This window comes from Chamaea fasciata, unplaced genomic scaffold (genome assembly GCF_029207755.1).
Source record: "Chamaea fasciata isolate MVZ Bird 193981 ecotype frontalis unplaced genomic scaffold, bChaFas1.0.hap1 SCAF_21, whole genome shotgun sequence".
NCBI classification, from domain to species: Eukaryota; Metazoa; Chordata; class Aves; order Passeriformes; family Sylviidae; genus Chamaea; species Chamaea fasciata.
Genome location: NW_027094106.1, coordinates 6,680,685 through 6,700,489, shown reverse-complemented (window position 1 = coordinate 6,700,489; position 19,805 = coordinate 6,680,685). Strand labels below are relative to the sequence as shown.

Genomic DNA, 19,805 nt, shown 5'->3' with positions numbered 1-19,805 from the left:
CAAACCGGCGGCGCGCGGGCGGCGGCGGGGCCGGACCGGGAACCAGGCCCGAGACCAACCCCAACCCAACCGGGCCCGGAGCCCTCACCGGGAGCGGGCCCCAGACTGAGAGCCACCGCAGCCATAGTCGAGACCAAGACCGGGAGCAGGGCCGGGCCATGGAGCGCGCCAAGACCCCCGCCGTGAGTGCGGGCCAGGGTTCGGTTTGGATGTTCCGGTGGGGCCAGCCCCGGGGAGGGTTCCCGAGGGGGCGCCGGGTCCGGTGCGGTCCGCAGCGCTCCCGGTATCTGTGTGTGTGTCTGTGTGTGTATGTGGTGGCGGGGGGGAGCTGCCGGTGCTGCCGCCGGTGACCCCCGGTTCCCCCCAGGCGCAGAGGCGGCCCCGGCGCACCCCACTGCAGGAGCTGCAGATGCAGTCGGGCGCCGACCGGACCAGCCTGACCCCCCTGCTCCGCCGGCTGCGGCTCAAGGTCAGTGTGTGGCGGATAAAACGAACGGGGAGGGCTGCGGTGTAGCGGAACCGGGAACGTGGCGGGGTTAGATGGTGCTGGCCCAATGGGAGGACGGGTGTATTTCCTGGATTGGAAAAATGAGGAGATTGGGACAAATGATTGCGGGGGTGCAGAGGGAAAGGGCGGGGCTGCCCTGACCCCCCTTTTCCCCTAAAATATCCTGTAGGACCATGACTGCGCCACCCCACTGTCCTGCGCCCGGGGCCCCCGCAGCAGCGTCACCGCGGTGCCTTGTACGCCAGGACCCCGGCGAAGTGCTACCCTGGGCCCCCCCAGCAGCACCACGCCCATGCCCTGCACCCTGGACCCCCCCAGCAGCACCATTTTGGAGTCCCCCAGGACCTCCCCCCGGGGCCTCAGGACTCCCATCGTTAAGCCTGGTGCCTCTGAGGCCCCCAGCAATGCCACCCTTATTCCTGGTGCCTTGGATACCTCTAGCAGCACCAGGCCAGAGGCCCCTGGCAGTCCTATCTCAGTGTCCAGCTTGCCAGAGGTCCCTGACAACACTGTGCTAGCCCCTCTGTGCAGTCCAGTCCTGGGACCCAGCACCCAGGAGCCCGCCAGCAGCCCCATGCCAGCTTCTGTGTGCAGCTCCATCCCAGTACCCAGCATCTCAGAGCCCCCTAGCAGCACCGTGCCAGTTTCTGTGTGCAGCTCCATCCCGGTGCCCAGCATCCCAGAGCCCCCTGACAACACCATGCCAGCCTCTGTATGCAGTTCCATCCTGGTGCCTAGCGCTCCAGAGCCCTCCAGCAGCCCCGTGCCAGCCTCTGTGTGCAGCTCCATCCCAGTGCCGAGCATCTCAGAGCCCCCCAGCAGCAACACGTCAACCTCTGTGTGCAGCTCCATCCCACTGTCCAGCATCTCAGAGCCCCCTAGCAGCACTGTGCCAACCTCAGTGTGCAGCTCCATCTCAGTGGCCAGTACCCCAGAGCCCTCTAGCAGCACCATTCCAGTCCCCCTGAGTAGTTCCATCCCGATGCCCAGCACCCCAGAGCCTTCCAGCATCATTCCAGTCTCTGTGTGCAGCTCCATCCCGGTGCCCAGCACCCCAGAGTCCACCAGCAGCACTGTGCCAACCTCAGTGTGCAGCTCTGTCCCAGTGTCTAGCACCCCAGGGCCCTTCAGCAGCAGCATTCCAGTCCCCCTGTGCAGCTCCATCCTGATGCCCAGCACCCCAGAGCCCGCCAGCAGCCCCGTTCCAGCCCCTGTGCGCAGCTCCATCCTGGTGTCCAGCACCCCAGAGCCCTCCAGCATTGCTCCAGTCCCCCTGTGCAGCTCCATCCTGATGCCCAGCACCCCAGAGCCCTCCAGCATCATTCCAGTCCCCCTTTGCAGCTCCTTCCTAGGATCCAGCACCCCAGAGTGCCCTGGCAACACCGTACCAGTCTCCCTGTGCAGCTCCATCCCAGTGACCTTGGAGTCCCCTGGCAGCACCATCCCAGGGCCCCTCAACATTATTAGCTCAGTGTCTTGCAACCCAACCTCTCCAGGCAGCTCTGCTCTACCCCCCTGCAGCTCTGGCTCCCCTGGCAATGCCAGCACAGCCTCCTGCACCCCAGGGCCCCCTGGCACCAGTTCCACTCCGCACAGAGCTCCTTTCCACGGGTGGCGAGCAGCACCTCCAGACTTTTCCTGCAGCTTTGGGGCCTCCGAGCCCTCATCTGCAAATGGGAGTGCTGATCCTCTGCACCAAGGCTCCCCTGAGGGAGCCCAGTTCCCTGCCCCTGTGCCCCCAGAAGAGAGCCTGCCTGGCCTCCCTCCCATTGCGACAAGCGGGTTGGAGCCTGCTGGGTCAGAAGCCACTGTCATCCCTGTCACCTCGCCTGAATCAACCCTGGGTGCTGTGTCCTGGATGTTGCCACTGGTGTGGCTGGAGAAGACCCTCAACACATCATTCCTGATGGAAACCCTGCAGCACAGCCTGCCCCTCCGCAAGCCACAGCAGGATGCCAGCAGTGGTGCCACCCCTCTGCTCACTGCAGTTGCTGGCACCAGCACAACCCCTGTGCCCACCATGGTCACTGGCACCAGCATCACCCCAGTGCTCACCGTGGTCACTGGCACCAGCACGACCCCAGTGCCCACCGTGGTCACTGGCACCAGCACAACCCCAGTGCCCACTGTGGTCATTGGCACCAGCACGACCCCAGTGCCCACCGTGGTCACTGGCACCAGCATCACGCCTGTGCCTACCGTGGTCACTGGCACCAGCACGACCCCAGTGGCCACTGTGGTCACTGGCACCAGCACGACCCCAGTGCCCACTGCAGTTGCTGGCACCAGCGTCACCCCTGTGCCCACCACAGCCATTGGAACCAGCATGACCCCAGTGCCCACTATGGCCACGGGCACCAGCATGACCCCGGTGCTCTCCATGGCCACTGGCACCTTCATGACACCTCGGGATGTGTGGGAGAGGAGTGTGAACACAACCAGGGGAAGCCTCCCCTGTGCCAAGGACAGCGCTGTGGAAACAGACTCCCTGCTCTGGCAGTACGTATGAGGACATGCTCCCCTGGATGGGGCTGTGGCACCTGGGGGTTGTCCTTGCCCTAAGCCCCTCTCTTTGTCCCCAGCTGTCCCCGGGAGCATCTGAAGACCCTGCCACGGGCAGAGCTGGAGGGGAGGCTGGAGAGCACCCTCATCATCATCGAAGCCCTCTCGCTGCAGCTGCGTGCCTGGCAGGACAGCCAGCGGCCGCAGCCTGGAGTGGGGCTGGCCAAGCAGAGGGACACGCTCACACAGACAGACACCACCCACCCTGAAGGGGTAAGAGTCCTCTCCGAGGCAATGCCACCCTGTCCCCCACAGCCTCGGTGCTGTGACAGTGTCCTTGTGCCGCTGGCAAGACGGTGACCCCGTCTGGGTTGGTGGAGTGGAAGTAAAGCGCGGCTGCTGCATCACGGCATCACGCGCCCGGTGCTGCATGATCACGCCCGGATCAACCCGCTGAGTCTGCTGGATTGGAACCCTCGTGAGGGGAGACATCCCTGGTGCACGTGGGGGGAAGGAGGGGAGGTGTCATGGCTGACCAGCTCTCACTGGCCCCAGGGTGGAGTGGGGCTGCTGTGAAGCACCCTCTGCTCTGGTGGATGCCTTTGGGAGGAGATCTACTGGCAGCTCTACCTTGAGCTGTGCAGCAAAACAGGCTGTGCAGTGGCAGTGGGGAGTGGAGCGGGATCTGCAGCTGGAGCTGGGTGCCTGGTGGCTGTCACTGGTGATGAGTGTGCCAGATCTCAGCCAGGCAGGGCACATGCATGTGCCTGGTGCTGCCTGTGCCTGCTGCCATAACACCAGTGTCCTTATCCCTTCCCCAGAGCACCTGGAGCAGCCAGAGCCTCCTGTTCCAGGGCCTCGCGGATGCCGCTTTCCGGAGCTTGCAGGATGAGCAGGGAGCCCTCGCGCAGGAGGTGAGCGTCCCTCTGCTTCCCCTTTCCCCTGGGTTTTGGGAGACCTGTTGGCACATGCAGCAGCTGTACCTGGTGCCTCACGGTGCTGTTGTCTCCCACAGCGGGAGCAGGAGAGGACCCTGGTGTCCCAGTGCCACGCTGTCCTTGAGAGTGTTCCCATCAAGGTGCAGAGCTGCCTGGAAGAGCGGGATGCCATCAGGCAGCGAGTGGATGAAGCCCTACAAGCCAAGGATCAGGTAAGGGGGCAGCTGTTGTGGGATCGAGGCAGCCTCAGCCGTCCTCGTGCCTTTGGTGGGGCATCCTGCATCTCTGGGGATGAGGATTTCCCGGGCATCCCAAGGGAAGAAGATCCCAATGTGGAAGGCAAGAAATGCTGTGTAATGGAGCTCTCTGGATGGTTTTTTGCTGTGGGCTGTGGCCCCCTGGGATCAGGAGTCCTGATGCAGGGATGGCTCCTGGGAGTTTCTCCTTGTGTGACAGCATGGCTGGAGCAGCATCCTTTCCTTTGCAGGGACATCTCTTCCTGGAGGCTTTCTGTGCCCATGCCAGTGCCCAGATCAGTGCCCGTGACCAGAGCCTGGCCTCCCAGCAAGAGCTGAGCACGCTGCTGGCCTATGCCATCAACCTGCAGGTACTGAGTGTGGTGCTACCCCAGCTACCCCACATTGCCACATCCTGAGCTCTGCGATGGGCTTGGGTGCACCAGAGGTTTCCTGGTGCTGCTGCTGCGAAGCTGCTGGAAATTTGGCCTCAGGGCTGGTACTTGCCTCCCTTCGTGGCCATTAAATGTGGCTTTTCCACCACGGCAGTGCTGATTCATCCCTCCTACCCTACAGGCATCCCTGTCTGCCAAGACGCAGTCTTTCCGGGAATTCTTAGATGTCACCTTTGAAAATCTGGAGAAGGAAAGGAGAGCCCTGGATGAGGAGGTGAGGGGTGTCCCATGGGGGCTCAGCCCCTCGCTGCCCTGCCAGTGCTCTGGGTGCCATGACCTGTCCCTGGTCACACAACAGGACAGTGCCATGGCAGTGCCACGCTGAGCTCTGCCTGGTGCTGTGTCCCTTCCCAGAGGGAGCAGACGAGGGCCCTGGTGTCCCAGTCCCGTGCCCTGTTGGAGCGTGTCCCCGGCAAGCTGAGGAGCTGCCTGGAGGAGCTGGCTGCCACACGGGAACGAGCAGAGGAAGCTCTTCAAGCCAAGGAGGAGGTACAGGGGTGTCTCCTCACAGTCCTATGAGCTGTCTGAGGCACAGACGGGGTGATTTGGGGCACCCCTTGGTGTGAGAACACCCCCATGGGGAAGAACACCCCAGAGCAAGCACCATGTCTCTACAGGCATCCTGCCAGCTGAAGAAGACCTTGGTGACCCTGCAGGACACAGAGGCTCAGCTGGAGCAGCTGACAGTGGCCAACTCACGCCTAGGCAAAGGTAGGGGTGGGTGATGAGGGGGCTGGAGCTGCTCCATCCCCACTGCCCCTGCCCCCCCTGGCTGACAACTCTGTCCCTGGCAGACCTGAGCTCTGTGATGATAAATCTGGCCAGCGTGGAGCAGGAGCGGGATACGCTGCAGCAGGAGAACGAGAAGCAGCAGGAGGAGATGGCCCAGTGGGTTTGAGCCCTGATGTCCTGAGCCCCATCCCACCTCTGGCCCCCAAAACACAGCACCCCCTGATCCCATCCCATCCCCTCAGGCTGGCAAAGGAGAGGAACTCCCTGCAGCAGGAGTGCAAGGAGCTGTGCCAGGAGCTGCGGGAGGCCATCGAGTGCCGGGAGGTAGGAGCTGCCTGACCTTGCCCACGCTGTCAGGCGCTGCCCCCATCAGGGCCTCTCCGGGAAGGCTGGCAGATGGCCAGGAGCAGGATTAGCCCTCCCACGGAGGGGGGATGAGCTTGCGAGGGCGGGTTGACATCCCGCACGTAGCAGCGCAGCTTTTCATCCTGCCCGGCAGGGATTCCCAGGGAGGGGGCTGGGCAGCACTTAGAGATAATTTTCTTGGTGGTAGTTTTCCCCTGGAGGCACCGAGCTGTCCCTCAGCCTGTCCTATGTCCCCAGTAAACTGGTTTGTAGGGTTTGGACTGCTGGGATAAAGCTGCCTCTGATTAGAAACAGCACCCTGAGGCATGGGAGCGTCTGTGCTGGAGGTCCCAGTGAGCCCCCTCGGGTCTCTGCTTGGCTGCTCACGGCTGTGTCCCCCCACCCTCTTACAGTTCCTGGATCAGGAGAATCAAATGTGCCGCACTCAGCTGCTGGAGGTGGAGGCCAGACTGAACTCCACGCTGGCCACGCTGCGGGAGCGTGTCCTGCAGCACGAGGAGCTGATGGAGTCCCACCAACGCCTGCGGTACTGCCCCACTCACCAGCTCCACTCAAACCCATCTATTTTTGGGAAATCAAGCCCTTCTTGGGGTGTTAGAGGGGGGCATTTTGACCGTGGTCACTGCTGCTCCAGCCAAGTGTGGTGGTCCAGGTGGGTGGGGAAGGTCAGCAGACCCCATCTTGAGGGAAGCTGCCTAAATCTGTGGGATTTGCACCATTGCTTGTTCACGGTGAGAGGCAGGCATGTCCCCATCCCACATCAAGGAAGGGAAATGCTGCTTCTGCTGAGGCTGATGCCATCCCACAGGGAAGAGCAGGCTGCCCTCAACAAGGAGCTGGACAGCACCAAGGCTGAGCTCCTCAGCTTGCAGACAAAGAGGAACAAAGTTTCTTGGTGCTCCACGGACATTATGGAGAGCAAGATGCGGTTGCAGGAGCTCGCTGACTGCCTCAAGGCTGCTCTGGAAGAGCAGGTACGAGCCCTGTGCTGGGGACAGGGACAAGAGGATCGCCCAGGGGGGTTCTCCATGGGAATGGCTTTGAGCCATGGAGAACCACGGGTTTGAGATCCTGTGCTTGCTGGGGCAATCACAAGCTGCACTCTGGTGCTGTACTCTCCTTCCCCTCTGAAGGATGATGATGATGCTCCATCGAGAAGCAAAGCCTGGACCCCAGGGCCCCGGACCCCGGGCTGGCAGACCCCACGCCGTGCCTGGACCCCGGCCTGCCGCACCCCGGCCTTGCGCACCCCGGCGTGCCGCACCCCACACCATGCCAGCAGCTCCTTTGTGGGCAGCGTCCTGAAAGCTGTGGCAGGGAAAGGTGAGCTGGCACCCCCTCTCTGGGTTTTGGGGAGTCCCAGGATGGGGATTGCTCTCTCCCGTGCTGGGGGATGTGCAGGGCTGGGCGCAGCTGCTGTCCTCTCCTCTCGCAGATGCCAATGAAATCACCAGAAGTGGGAGTGCCGTTGTCAAGGACAAACTTGCATCCGTGCCAAAGCCAATAGGTATTGGGGCTGTCACCCTGCCTGGGACCCTGCTCTGAAGCTGCAGGGCTGCTGTGCAGAGGGATGAGCAGCCATGCCTTCCTTTGTGTGCCCTGGGGCTGATGTTGCCCTCTGTGTTGCTTATGAGGCTCTTTCCTGCCTGCAGATCCTGAGGACACTCTGCTGGAGAGTGTAAAGGAGCTGAGAGCTGTGGTCTCCAACCTTGCCATGCTGAGCTCTCGCATCCAGGAACTGGAGCAGAGCGAGTTCAGGGCACTGCAGATGGAGATGTGAGTTCACCGAGGGCTCATGTCAAGGGTTGGGTAGGAGCATCACTATCCTGGGCATGGCCTTTCCTGCAGGCAGCCTGGTGGGTCTGCCTCTTGCCTCAGCCCTGGATTAGATCTCTCTTTTCGTGGCTAGATGGGCTTTTTCCAGATGGCTGGGCTGGACTAGGTGTCTTCTCTCACCATGGGGCATGGCCAGGAGGGGGTTTGCTACCTGGTGCTGTGCTTGGCTGCATTCCCCCCTCACCACTACTGTCCTCTCCCAGCTCTGACCTGCAGCTCCGCCTGGAGACAGTGACAACTGAGAGCCAGGAGAAGGTGGATACCCAGGCTGCCACCATTGCCAAGCTGAACAAGGCGCTGAGGACCAAGCTTGAGGTGAGCCAGAAGTGGGCCAGCGCTCACTCCAGGGCAGAGCCGAACTGGGACGGGCGCTGATCTAGGACATGGAGAAATCTGGTGATGCCCCATGGGTGCTCCTGGCTTGTCTGACCTCCTCAAACATGAGAAAACCTGCTCTGGGGTGCTGGGGGTGGCCAGGGCTGGGCACTGCCTGACCCTGCTTCTTCCTCCCTGTCAGAATGAGAAGGAGCTGCAGGACGTGGTGAAACAGCAGGAAGAGAAGCTGTTGCAACTCATCGACAAGAGTGGGGAAGTCATGGTGTGTGATGGGGGCATGGGTGAGCAGCACCCCAGGGGGCTGCTGGCCACAGCACCCCTCTCAGCATCCCCTTTTTTCCCTGTAGAGGCTGAAGGCAGAGGTCTCTGAGCTGAAGCGCTTGCTCCAGCGTGCAGAGACAGAGGCCAAGGTGCTGTGGGAGGAGATGAGGGGCAAGAAGCATCAGGTGGACACTGCCTACGTCCAGGAGCGGGTCATGCTGCGGCGGGAGGTGAGGCCGGGGAGCTGCAGGGCTGAGGGCTGCTCATGTCACCCCACCATGGACAAGGAGACCTCTTCAGACCGTGCTCCTCACACCCCACCCCCCACTCCAGAGCTTTCCCCCACAGGGATCTCAGCAGGGCTTGCTCCTTTTGCAGGTGGATAAACTGCGGCTGCTGCTCGTGGAAAAAGAGGATGAGAATATGCGGCTCACTGACAAGTACCTGGAGCAGGTATGGGGAGCCTCAAGGGGCTGCCCTGGCTCCAGTCATGGAGTCAGAATGGTTTGGGTTGGAAGGGACCATAAAGATCACCTAGTTCCAGCACTCCTGACATAGGCAGGTCCCTGCCCAAGCTTGGACCAGAGTCCTGACAGGCATCTCCCACCACCACAGGTCCGAGGGCTGGAGATGAAGCTCCATCGTACCCAGAAAGTGCTGAGGACCCATGAGGAGATGCAGGGGAAGATAAAAGAGGTGAGATTTACTCTTCATTGCTCACCCTTGCTGTGACTACAATAACACCAACCCAAACACTATTGCTGCTGCTGTCCCCAGGTCCTGTCGGCTGTCCCTGAGGTGGCTGTGGGCTGGCAGGAGCTCCAGAGTCTGCTGTGCTATCTGGGCCTGAAGCCAGCCAGCAAGGAAGCTGCTGAGCCGCTATAGCCTGTAGCCTGAAACCTTTCCTGTTGTTAATGTTGTAATTATTTATTGAATAAAGTTGTGTTGGCTTTTACCCCGCCTGCTCTGTGCATTCAGGAAGCTCCTGGTGCTGTGGGTGGGGACAACTTGTCCAGCCTGTGCCGGTTGCTCCTGTTCCGTCACGGGGCTGTGGGCACAGCTCCCTGCCACCCCAGGGCCTCTCCTTCTTGGCGGGGGACACGTCCCCCCCCCTCTCTGCCAGTGTTTGCTCTCAATAAGGGCTGCGTTCCCCAGGCTCCCACCCTGTGGCCCCGGCAGCAGCCAGAGTGCCGGGGCTGAGCCAGCTTCCCTCCCCTGCTGCCCGCTCCTCCTCCTGCCCTAGATTCCCTCCCTGCCCCGCTCTGCAGGGGCTCGTCTGGATCCTGCACCCCATCCTGGGGCTACAGGCACGAGCCTGTTGCGTGGGAATTGTTCCAGAGGCTGGATCTTTCACCTTCTCCCAGGGATGGTTCTAGAGGCTGGATCCTGCAGCCCTAGCACAGGGCTGTGGGCACACGCCTGTTGCACGGGCATGTTTCCCCCTCCCAGCCTGGCTCCAGCACGCAGCATCCCATGGCTCAGCCAGCGCCGGGAGCTCTGCCAGCTCCTGCTCCCAACCCCCCATGGTCCCTGCTTCTGCATGGAGGGGGGGGGGGGTGCTCCCTTAGGGGCTCCCCAGCTCCCAGCACAGCTCCAGCCTCACCTCCCTTCTTCCCTGCTGGGGCAGCTCCTGCGGGATCCCCCTCCCGGTGTTCCTGACCCCAAGGATGCTCCCCACTGCCGTGGGGACCACGCGGAACCTTCCCTCCCCTGCGATGGCCCAAAATAGCAGCACTCCAACAAGTGCTCTGGTTTTTAATGGCCTCTTTCTCCTGCCCGAGGGGGATGGAAATCACCTTCCCCTGCCCTCTGCCACAGCCGCTCGGTGTGGGGCAGCACGCGGGTGCGTGACACGCCGGGTGCTGGCACCGATTTATTTACCCGGGAAATTGAGGTGTTCGGGGCCGTGCCTCCATGCCCTGGGTGCGTGGGTGGCTCGTGGGGGAAGTAGCACTCCCTGCTCCTTGGCACTCCCTCCCTCCCTGATCTGTGACCCCGCTGGGTCGGGTACAGCTGGGTCGGGTACAGCCTCCCGAGGTGCGAGGCCAGCAGTGGGGGGCCCCGGCTCTGGGATGCAGGGAGATGTGCTCCCTTCCCTGGATTGGGGCCACGCAGGGTGGCTGAGCCTCCTTTTACGGCGGGATTCAGCACAGCGGGGCCCTGGCAGCCATCCCCGTGGGGCGAGTGGGGACACTGGTATTGTCCCTGTGCCGGCTGCGGGTGGTTTTTGAGGGGGGTTGGTCTCCTGTTAGTGTCCCCACCCTGGCCTGGAGGGTCTGGGGCTCAGTGCTGCTGGCCGCTGGGCACAGAGGTGACCCAGACGGGGTATCCTGCACGGTACCAGTGACCTCAGCCTGGGGGTGGGACAAGAGGGTGCCTGGCCCAGAGGTGATGAAAGGAAAATCTCTGTTTTTAGATAATAATGGAAATAGGGGGGCACAGCCTGGGGGTGGCACGGCGGGGTCACTGTCCTTAGTTGGCAGTTGCAATAGGGGGGCACAGCAGGGTCCCCAGCAGCAGCAGGGGGGTGTCAGAGGTTCCTGCCCATAACCAAGCAGGAGTGGTGGGACACAGGGGTCTCCAGCAGCAACTGGAGATTGCACACTGGATTGTCTGGGTAGCATGGGGGGAGCCTTCCCATGACAAGGGGTGACTCAGCTATGTCCCTGGGCGGTGGCGGGGGAGCACAGAGGGGCCCCCATCACCAGCAAGACGTTGCAAAGCGGTGATACAGTGGGGTCCCCAGCCTGAGATTGTCACCTTAGGGTCGCCAGGAGCGCGGGGGTTGTCGCCGGCAGGGGGGCACGACCCCGCCGGGGGGGGCTGTGGCCGGCGGGGGGCCGCGGGCGGTGGCGGGGGCGGGCCGGGGCGGGGCGGGGGGCCGGTCCTGCCCGGTGCCGCCCCGCCGGTCACGTAGCTCTGCGGCACCGCAGCCACATTTACCGCGGGGCCGCAGCGCGCAGCCCGCAGTCCGTGCTCGTCGCCGCCGCCCTACACGGTACGGGGGAGCCGGGGGTCGGGGAGAGCCGGGGGGCCGGGGGGAGCTGCCGGGGGGCCAGCTGGGGGGTCCCGGCGGCGGGAGCCGGCAGCCCCGCCGAGCCTCCTGGGTGTCTCCGTGCGGCATCCCGGTCCGCGCTGGGGGGCTCCAGGGTAGAGAGACTCCCGGGCATGGGGGTACTGGGGGCTTGGGGGTCCCCAGGATACTCCTCCTGCGCTGGAGGGGCTCGAGTTTTACGGTGCCGGCCGGGGGATCGAGCGCTCCGGCTCCTGGGGGCATCACTGGCCCCGCGACGGCGCCAGCCCCGGCATATCGCCATCCTTGGAGTACCCCACACTTTGGGTACCTCCATCCGCGGGTTGTGCCGCCCTGGGGCGGCTCCGTCCCCCATTCCCGGGCTATTTCCGTCCCGCCCGGTATCCCCGTCCTGTGTTATCGTCATCGCCCGCGTAACCTCCCCGCGGGTTATTCCCGACTCTGGAGTGTCTCCGTCTCTGGGGTACCCCAAAGCCCGGGTAACTCCAGACTCAGGTAGTGCCTCCCTGAGTTTTCTCTTTCCTCTCTTCGCGGAGTATTTCCGCCCCCTCGGTACCCCCATCCCCGGGCTGTTTCCGTTCCTCGCGGGGTGTTCCCATCCCCAGGGTACCCCCATCCCAGTCCTCTCGTGTCCTGCGCGGGTCCCCGCGGTGCTGCGCTCCCTCAAGATGGCTGGGCTGGGGGCGGGCTGGCAGGCAGCAAAATGGCTGGGAGCTGCCCGGCATCCTCCTCGATCCCTGCCACGAGGCTTACACAACGTGCCCTGGCCGGTGGGGTCGGTCTGCCGGCCCCGTGGGGGTCCCCGCTCCCCGGGGAAGGGGCTACGTGTGGTTTCGGGGTGTCGCCCCGGTGGTGCGTGACTCAGTCCCCGTCCGCTCGCAGCCACCGCCACCATGACGCACCAACACCCCGCGCTGACGGCCGAGCAGAAGAAGGAGTTGTCGGACATCGCGCTGAGGATCGTGGCCCCGGGGAAGGGCATCCTGGCAGCCGATGAGTCCGTAGGTCAGTTTAGGGGGGGTAAATCTGTCCCGCCACCCCTTTTCCCCATGCCGGATGGAGGCTGATGAGGGTGCTGGCTGCCTGCAGGGAGCATGGCCAAGCGCCTCAACCAGATTGGGGTGGAAAACACGGAGGAGAACCGCCGGCTGTACCGCCAGATCCTCTTCAGCGCCGACAGCCGGGTGAAGAAATGCATCGGGGGCGTCATCTTCTTCCACGAGACCATGTACCAGAAGGCTGATGACGGCACCCCCTTCGTCCAGATGATCAAGGACAAGGGCATCGTTGTGGGCATCAAGGTGTGGGGGCTGTCCTGGGTGGGTTTGTGGGGTGCTGAGGGTGCTTGGAGGGTGCTGGTGAGGCTCAGCGCCGCCTTCCTCTCATTCCACAGGTGGACAAGGGTGTTGTGCCTCTGGCTGGGACCGATGGCGAGACCACCACACAGGGTAGGTGTAGCAGAGGCTGTGGGGGTTTGGGGCTGCAGGGTTTGGGTCTGTAGGGTTTGTGGCCATGGGGTTTGTGGCTGTGGGTCTGACATGCTGCCCCACAGGTCTGGATGGGCTGTGGGAGCGCTGTGCCCAGTACAAGAAGGACGGGGCAGACTTTGCCAAGTGGCGCTGCGTGCTGAAGATCAGTGAGCACACTCCCTCCCCACTTGCCATCATGGAGAACGCCAATGTCCTAGCCCGCTATGCCAGCATCTGCCAGCAGGTACGTGCCTGCTGCCATCGCCCCACAGGGTGGGCAGTCACCTGTAGGATGGGCATTGACTTGTGTGGGCGGGTATTGCCCCACGGGGGTGGGCACAGATCTGTGAGGCTCAACACTGCGCCTGTGCAATGGTGATGATCCCTGAGGATCATCCCCAGCGGCTGGACATGACCCCTGTGTTGGGTAACACCTCACGTGGGTGGACATGGGGCACTGCCCTGTGGCATGGGCATCACCCACAGGGTCAGGTGTCAATCCATGGGGCCAGGGGTTGCTGCGTGCACTTCAGAAACATGGATGTTACTCCATAGGGCTGAGAACTGACCCTCCCAGCTTGGGCATCCCCCCGTGGGGCTGGGCATCACCACCAAGGGGGGCATTGAGCCTCGGGGCTGAGCATTGCTCTGCAGGTCTGGGCATTGTCCCACGTGGCCATGGGGCTGAGGGATGCCCAGGGACGTCACTGATGGCATCTGTCCTGCTGTTTGCAGAATGGCATCGTGCCCATCGTGGAGCCGGAGATCCTGCCTGATGGTGACCACGATCTCAAGCGGTGCCAGTACGTGACGGAGAAGGTGAGTGGTGTGGTGACAGCAGCGTGGGAACTGTGCTGCGCCGTGCCATGCCAGGGGACTCCACGCTGCCTGTCCTCCCCAGGTGCTGGCAGCTGTCTACAAGGCACTGAGCGACCACCACGTCTACCTGGAGGGGACCCTGCTGAAGCCCAACATGGTGACCCCTGGGCACTCCTGCCCCACCAAGTACAGCCCAGAGGAGATCGCCATGGCCACTGTCACTGCTCTGCGCCGCACCGTGCCCCCAGCCGTGCCAGGTACTGGCCTTGGCGTGTGGCAGAGACCAGGAGAGTGATACCCTGTGTCCCCTCCCGTGCCATAACCCTGCCCTCCACAGGTGTCACCTTCCTGTCTGGGGGTCAGAGCGAGGAGGAGGCTTCCATCAACCTCAACGCCATCAACACGTGCCCGCTGGTGCGGCCATGGGCCCTGACCTTCTCCTACGGGCGGGCGCTGCAGGCGTCGGCGCTCAGTGCCTGGCGCGGGCAGAGGGACAACGCCGACGCTGCCACCGAGGAGTTTGTCAAGCGTGCAGAGGTGATGGGGGTGGCCCTCCTGGGAGGGGAGTGCCAAGGGCTGGGCTGGAGGGGACACCGATGGCTCCGTGCCCTCCCACAGATGGGAGGAGGGGTGGCTGAGGACCACGTCCCACAGGCTGAGAGAAAACACCAAGGGCTGTGCCCCTTAGGACAAGGGATGCCGTGGTCCCCGTGGAAGGGACTCAGTACTGTCTCTGTGGCGGGACAGTGAGAGCTGTTTCCATAGGGGAATGAAGGGTGCCAAAGGGCGCATCCCTGGGCTCTACTCCCCGGGTGTCACCATGAGCTGGGGGGGCCTTGAAGGCTGTGTCCCCAGTGATTTGGGGACCTTGAGTGACACCTCAGCGTGACCACCGACCTTTCCTTCCCCCTGCAGGTGAACGGGCTGGCAGCGCTGGGCAAGTACGAGGGCAGCGGGGACGACTCGGGGGCCGCCGGGCAGTCCCTCTACGTGGCCAACCACGCGTACTGAGCCCCGGCCGGGCACCCCACCGGCCCCGGCCCCCGCCCCGGCCCCCTCCCCGCCACCGCTCACACCCCGCTTCCACCCCAGCCACCCAGGGGAGCCGCCACGCGGGGAGGGGAAGGGGGGAGCGCCCCGCGGGATGCCCGCAGATGGAATGAGGGGTCCGGCTCAGCCGGGCCCTGGGGGGGAGCCACCCGGGTGCCCCTTTGGCCGGGGGCTCCGGCCGGGCCGTGAGGGGAGGAGGGCAGGCCGCGTGGGGGGCAGGAGGGGAGGCCTGGGGGTGCCCCTGCCCTGCCGTAGCTTTGCAGTCCTGGTCGCTGCCGCCCTTGGGGCGCCTGTGTTGTGTTCGCCGTGTGCACCCCGTGTACCAAATAGCCTAACAACGAATAAATGGTAGAGACAGCGCTGTGCCGCCTCTTTCCTCGCCGCGGGGCAGCCGGGAGCTCTTGGCCTCAGCCCCCTGCCCCGCTCCGTCCCTCCGCCCGCTCCGGGCATCACCGGCAGAGTGTTGAGATCACTTATGCAATGAGCTGTGCCAGGTCTCAGCCCGCCCGCACATATCGTGAGGGCCTGTGAGCTTGCCAGGGGTGGGTGGGATCCCCCGAAGGGCGATGAGGCGGGTGAGGCTCCTGTCCCCGCTCTCCATGTGCCGGTCCCGGTACTCGGGTGCTGCCCCGGTGCCAGCCGCGGCGCCGCCACGTGTCCCTCGGCGGCACTCGTAGGGGTCAAAACCCGCCTCCTCGCTGGCGGTACGCTCTCTGATTGGTTCCGCTGTCCGCCCCTCTGTGCCACCGGGCGGTGCACGCCGCGCCCATTGGCTGCCTTATGTATTGTGAGCCCTGATTGGCTGGGCTGGCGCAGGGCGCGGCCTCACCGGCCGGGCCAGGAAGTGAAGATGGTGGCGGCGGCGGCGGCGGCGATAGCGGCGGATGAGGCAGGTACTGGCGGGCTCGGATGCTCGGTGTTTGTTTGCTGTCTCCCGGCTCTCCGACCCCTGTCCCCGGGGAACCGAGCCGGTGCTGAGCGCTGTCCCCGCAGAGCGGGCGCGGGGCCGGCGCGCCGCCCTGTCCTTCGCGACCATCGCCGTGGTGCTGGGGCTGCCGCTGTGGTGGAAAACGACCGAGACGTACCGCGCTGCGCTGCCCTACGCGGACATCGATGGGCTCGCCCAGCAGCCGGTGAGCGCCGGGCGGGCCCGGGGGCGGCGGGTCTGCGGGCTCGGGAGCCCGCGCTGACGCTGCCCCCGCGCAGGTTCAGCTGGTGGTGCCCGTGGCCGTGGTCTTCGGCCCAGGGTCGGTGCCCGGGGACCTGCCGAGGCCGCTGCCCTTCAGGGACGTGCAGGAGATGGAGATCTCCGTGAACTGTGAGAGACCCCCTTGTCTGTCCCTGCCCTGTCCGCTCCTCATGGATGGCCTCGTCCTTTCCTGGGGGTCCCAACCTGCCCGTGGCTTCACTCCCCGGCAGCCCGGAGCTCTCGGAACCCCAGGCCCCATTCACCAGCATCATCCTGCCCTGGGCTGGCAGTGCAGGGAGCAGGGGGTGGGTCAACGAGGTCCCAGGGTGGTGTAGGGAAGGGACCAGCTCCATATCCTGGGGATGGGGACGATGGAGCCCTCGGAGGGTGGGATGTGTCTGGCTGATGTGGGGCTGTCTCACTACCAGTGTGGAGCAGTGATGCTACATCCCATAGTAGTTCACGCCACTGGCACCCAAAGGACCTCGTGTCGTGTGTCCCCCTGGGGTTGTCCCTTGTCCCTGTGTGCCCCAGGCTCCTGTGAGGGGCCTGGGATCAGCAGATGCACTCAGGTGTTCTGCCCCTGCAGTGAGAACCAGTGTCACGTCCCGCTACGAGATGCGCTATCGCAGCTCCACGGGTCAGGAGGAGGCAGCACTGGCTGCGGCGACTGCACGAGGTATTGGAGCAGGGAATTGCTGGGGAGCTCCTTTTCCTGAGGCTGGCTGAGCAGAGAACACACTTTGTCTCAGACTGAGACAGGGATTGGAGTGACATTCCCAACTCTGCCAGTGCCTCCATCTTCCCCAGAGGCTGATGCTGCTCTGCACCTGCTGCAGGACACCACCTTGGGCTCTCTGACCATGTATGTGGTCCCTGAAACCTCCTCTCTCCTGCCTCAGGTAGGGAGCAGCACCCTGTGGTGCCACCCTCTGCGTCCCTCACCCCTGGGAGGTGGCACGTGTCCCATGTGGCTGTCACAGGTGGCACTGTGTGCTGCTCCCCGCCCTCACCTTGTGCCGCCCCCAGGGCATCAACGTCTACGTGGGGAAGCACCGCAGCGCCCTGGTGAGGGCCGTGGGGAGCCTGGCTGCCCTGCAGGCCCGGCTGCGGGAGGTGACACAGCTGATGTCCTTCACGGCCAGCGCCATGGCCGCCGCCCTCTCGGACCGTGTGCCCGACGGCCGCCTCAGCCCCGACGCACGGCGGGACCTCAAATCCAGCCTGGGTATGGACCTGCCCTCCAGCCCTGTTCCCTGGCCTCGGGAAAGCTGCCTGCTCCTGGGCAACATCCCATTCCTGCTCTGCTTGTAGCACCCCTGGGTGTCCCCTGGGCTGACAGAGCCCTTTGCCTGTAGCTGCTGTTCTGGCCTAGGGCTGTGGTTGCTCTGTTGGTGTCACCCCACGTTGGGGTGGGCCAGGGAGGAGGGGACAGGCCCTGCTGCTCTTGGGAGCTCTGTCACGGCCTCGGTGGGTCCTTGCAGGGTATGAGATCACCTTCAGCCTGCTGAACCCTGACCCCAAGTCCCACACGGTGGACTGGGACATTGAGGGGGCTGTGAACCGCTATGTGAAGCCCGTCCTGGACAAACTGAGCTTGGTGGCCAACTTTTCTGTGGACTCACAGGTGAGGGCTGGGAGAGATGGTGGGGAAAGCCCAGCCCTGACCTCGCTGGGATGCGCTTCTCTGCCAGCAACGTGTCCCTTGTGTGCCTGCAGATCCTGTACTACGCCGTCCTAGGAGTGACACCACGCTATGACAAGGAGTCCTCCAGCTTCCTCCTGAGTGCTCACAGCCTCCCACACGTCATCAACCCTGTGGAGGCCCGGCTGGGTGAGCACCCTGCTCGTGGGATCTGTCTCATGGCACTGTGGCTCCCCTTCCCCTCAGCCCATGTGAGAGCTGCTGGGGTGGCTGTGAAGGAGGAGCTGGGCTGTGGGCTGCTCTTGCTGTCCCTGCTAGCCACAAGAGCTCTGTGACTCTGTCCTGCTGCAGGCTCCAGTGCTGCCTCACTCTACCCCGTGCTGAACTTCCTGCTGTATGTGCCAGAGCGCTCCCACTCCCCTCTGTACATCCAGGACAAGGATGGAGCCCCAGTGAGCACCAATGCCTTCCACAGCCCTCGCTGGGGTGGCATCATGGTATGGGAACCACAGGGGTGCTGGCAGTGCTGGGACAAGCTGGTGGCTCCCCGTTCCCAGCTGGTGGCCCTGAGGCCCTGGCCATGCCTTGCTGACACGTTCTCCTGCAGGTTTACAACGTTGAAGCCCCTGCTTCCCCCCAAGCCTCCCTCCCTCTGCATGTGGATGTGGACATGGCACGAGTGATGGAGGTTTTCCTGGCCCAGCTGCGGTGAGGATCTGCTCTTCCCTCCCCAGGCCTCTGTGGGAATCAGTGGGGTCAGAACAGGCCGTACCCAGTTTGTTCACTCCTCCCTCCGTGGCCTCTGGGAGGCTGAGGGTGGCTCTTTGTGGCCTTCGAGGTGCTGGCTACTGGCCATCACTGCCCTGTGGCCCGGGATGCTGGCACATGTCCCATCTCCTCAGGTAGGAGGCTTGGCTTGTCATGCCACACATCCAGGAGGCAATTAGGCAGGACTGGGACTAAACACAACAGGGAAGAAGAGCAGGGAGCTCTTGGGAACGCAGGCTTGTGATGTTGAGCTGGGACCATCCCTTCTACTCCCAGGTTACTCTTTGGGCTGTCTCGGGAAGAGGTGCCCCCCGAGTTCCTGCTGGAAGGCCCAGGAAACGAGGGGCTGGCTGACTGGGAGCTGGACCACCTGCTGTGGGCCCACACTGTGGAGAACATTGCCACCGTGTCCACCACCCTGACCTCGCTGGCCCAGCTCCTGGACAAGATTGGGAACATCGTCATCAAGGATGATGTTGCCTCTGAGGTAGGGTTGGGGCACCCTGAGGTGGGGAGCAGAGGGGGCTGAGTGTCCCTGTTGCCCTCTGCGGCCAGGGACTGACCCTTGGTGTTGTTCCCACGCAGGTGTACCGGGCAGTGGCCTCAGTCCAGAGCGCTGTGACCAAGCTGTCCCTGGGCCACCTGCACGCAGCTTTCCAGGCCAGCAAGGAGGCTGTCACCTCCTCAGAGAGGGCTTTCTTTGACCCATCTCTCCTCCACCTCCTCTACTTCCCTGATGACCAGAAATTTGCCATCTACATCCCTCTCTTCCTGCCCATGGCTGTCCCAATTCTCCTGTCCCTGGCCAAGATTGTCCGGGAGACCAGGCTGCGGAAGAAGGAGCCCACCAAGATGGACTGAGCGAGGCTTAAGGCTGTCCCCACGTCGTGGGGTGGTGTTGTCACAGACTCATGGCCCAGAAAGGCACCCCAGGGCCAGACCTGCCTGCTTGGCTTGGGTGTGCCGGGGCCAGGATGCAGGAGTGGGAAGAGAGGCTGCTTTGGGAGGTGGGAAGGGGGTCTCAATTTGGGTGCTGGGCCCTCCTGCACCCACAGAGGCAGAGAGGGGAGCGTGGGTGCTGCCTTTGTGCGCCCTCAGCCTGGTGCTGTATTCAGAAGAAGCTGCTGTGTAAATAAAGAACCCCCTGTTCTGTGGGGGCCTGATGTGGGGCTGTGTGAACCTCCTTTAGCCATCTGGGGGGTACCTATTGCCCTGCCCAGCTTTCCTGCCCCCACTCCATTGCCTTATGGGGTCTGGCTCCTGTCTGATGGGTATTTAGCCAAAGATAGTTGGGGAGGGGGGGACAGTTCCTGGGGGGCAGCTCCTGGAGTCCATCCCGTCCGTGGTTGCAGAGCCCCCGGGGACAGCCCACCTTAGCGCTTCTCCATTGTGTGTCGGTCTGCGGGCGCTTGGGGCGGGTGTCCCTGTGCTCTGGGCCAGGTGTGGGGTCTGTCCCCACCTCACCTGCGCTCCTGGGGGGCTGGACCCCATGGCGGGGGTTCGCAGGAGGGGGGAGACCCCAGTCTCCTCCAAGAAAAAGGGTTTGCCCTGAGCCCCTGGGAGCAGCGTGGGGGGAGCCGCTTTTCCTTTCCTTGCCCTCGTTCCTCCCCCTCCCCGCGGAGCCGGGCGGTGCTGCGCGGGCGGGGGCGGGCCGGGGGCGG

At 63.8% G+C, this 19,805-nt stretch overlaps 3 protein-coding genes across 3 annotated transcripts; all 3 read left to right on the top strand.

Annotated features, from left to right (window-relative positions):
- The first annotated feature begins 41 nt into the window (after positions 1–41).
- Positions 42–9,125, top strand: SPAG5 (sperm associated antigen 5). Its single transcript, XM_066201829.1, has 23 exons — positions 42–182; positions 368–469; positions 678–3,007; positions 3,091–3,283; positions 3,832–3,924; positions 4,026–4,160; positions 4,436–4,555; positions 4,761–4,853; positions 4,994–5,128; positions 5,257–5,350; positions 5,434–5,527; positions 5,614–5,695; positions 6,130–6,263; positions 6,546–6,711; positions 6,871–7,060; positions 7,173–7,244; positions 7,390–7,513; positions 7,777–7,888; positions 8,091–8,171; positions 8,257–8,400; positions 8,549–8,623; positions 8,786–8,866; positions 8,948–9,125. The coding sequence occupies exons 1-23, from the start codon at positions 159–161 to the stop codon at positions 9,053–9,055; spliced, it is 4,782 nt and encodes a 1,593-aa protein (XP_066057926.1). The 5' UTR covers positions 42–158; the 3' UTR covers positions 9,056–9,125.
- A 1,959-nt stretch (positions 9,126–11,084) lies between these two features.
- ALDOC (aldolase, fructose-bisphosphate C) lies at positions 11,085–14,903 on the top strand. Its single transcript, XM_066201946.1, has 9 exons — positions 11,085–11,168; positions 12,087–12,209; positions 12,294–12,505; positions 12,598–12,652; positions 12,757–12,917; positions 13,409–13,492; positions 13,575–13,749; positions 13,830–14,029; positions 14,408–14,903. The coding sequence occupies exons 2-9, from the start codon at positions 12,098–12,100 to the stop codon at positions 14,501–14,503; spliced, it is 1,095 nt and encodes a 364-aa protein (XP_066058043.1). The 5' UTR covers positions 11,085–11,168; positions 12,087–12,097; the 3' UTR covers positions 14,504–14,903.
- Positions 14,904–15,343: 440 nt separating this feature from the next.
- PIGS (phosphatidylinositol glycan anchor biosynthesis class S) lies at positions 15,344–19,308 on the top strand. Its single transcript, XM_066202106.1, has 12 exons — positions 15,344–15,435; positions 15,536–15,675; positions 15,749–15,860; positions 16,321–16,410; positions 16,542–16,633; positions 16,761–16,959; positions 17,216–17,358; positions 17,451–17,565; positions 17,728–17,873; positions 17,984–18,084; positions 18,421–18,631; positions 18,730–19,308. Exons 1-12 carry the CDS (start codon positions 15,393–15,395, stop codon positions 19,003–19,005), a joined length of 1,668 nt encoding a protein of 555 aa, XP_066058203.1. The 5' UTR covers positions 15,344–15,392; the 3' UTR covers positions 19,006–19,308.
- The last annotated feature ends 497 nt before the right edge of the window (positions 19,309–19,805 follow it).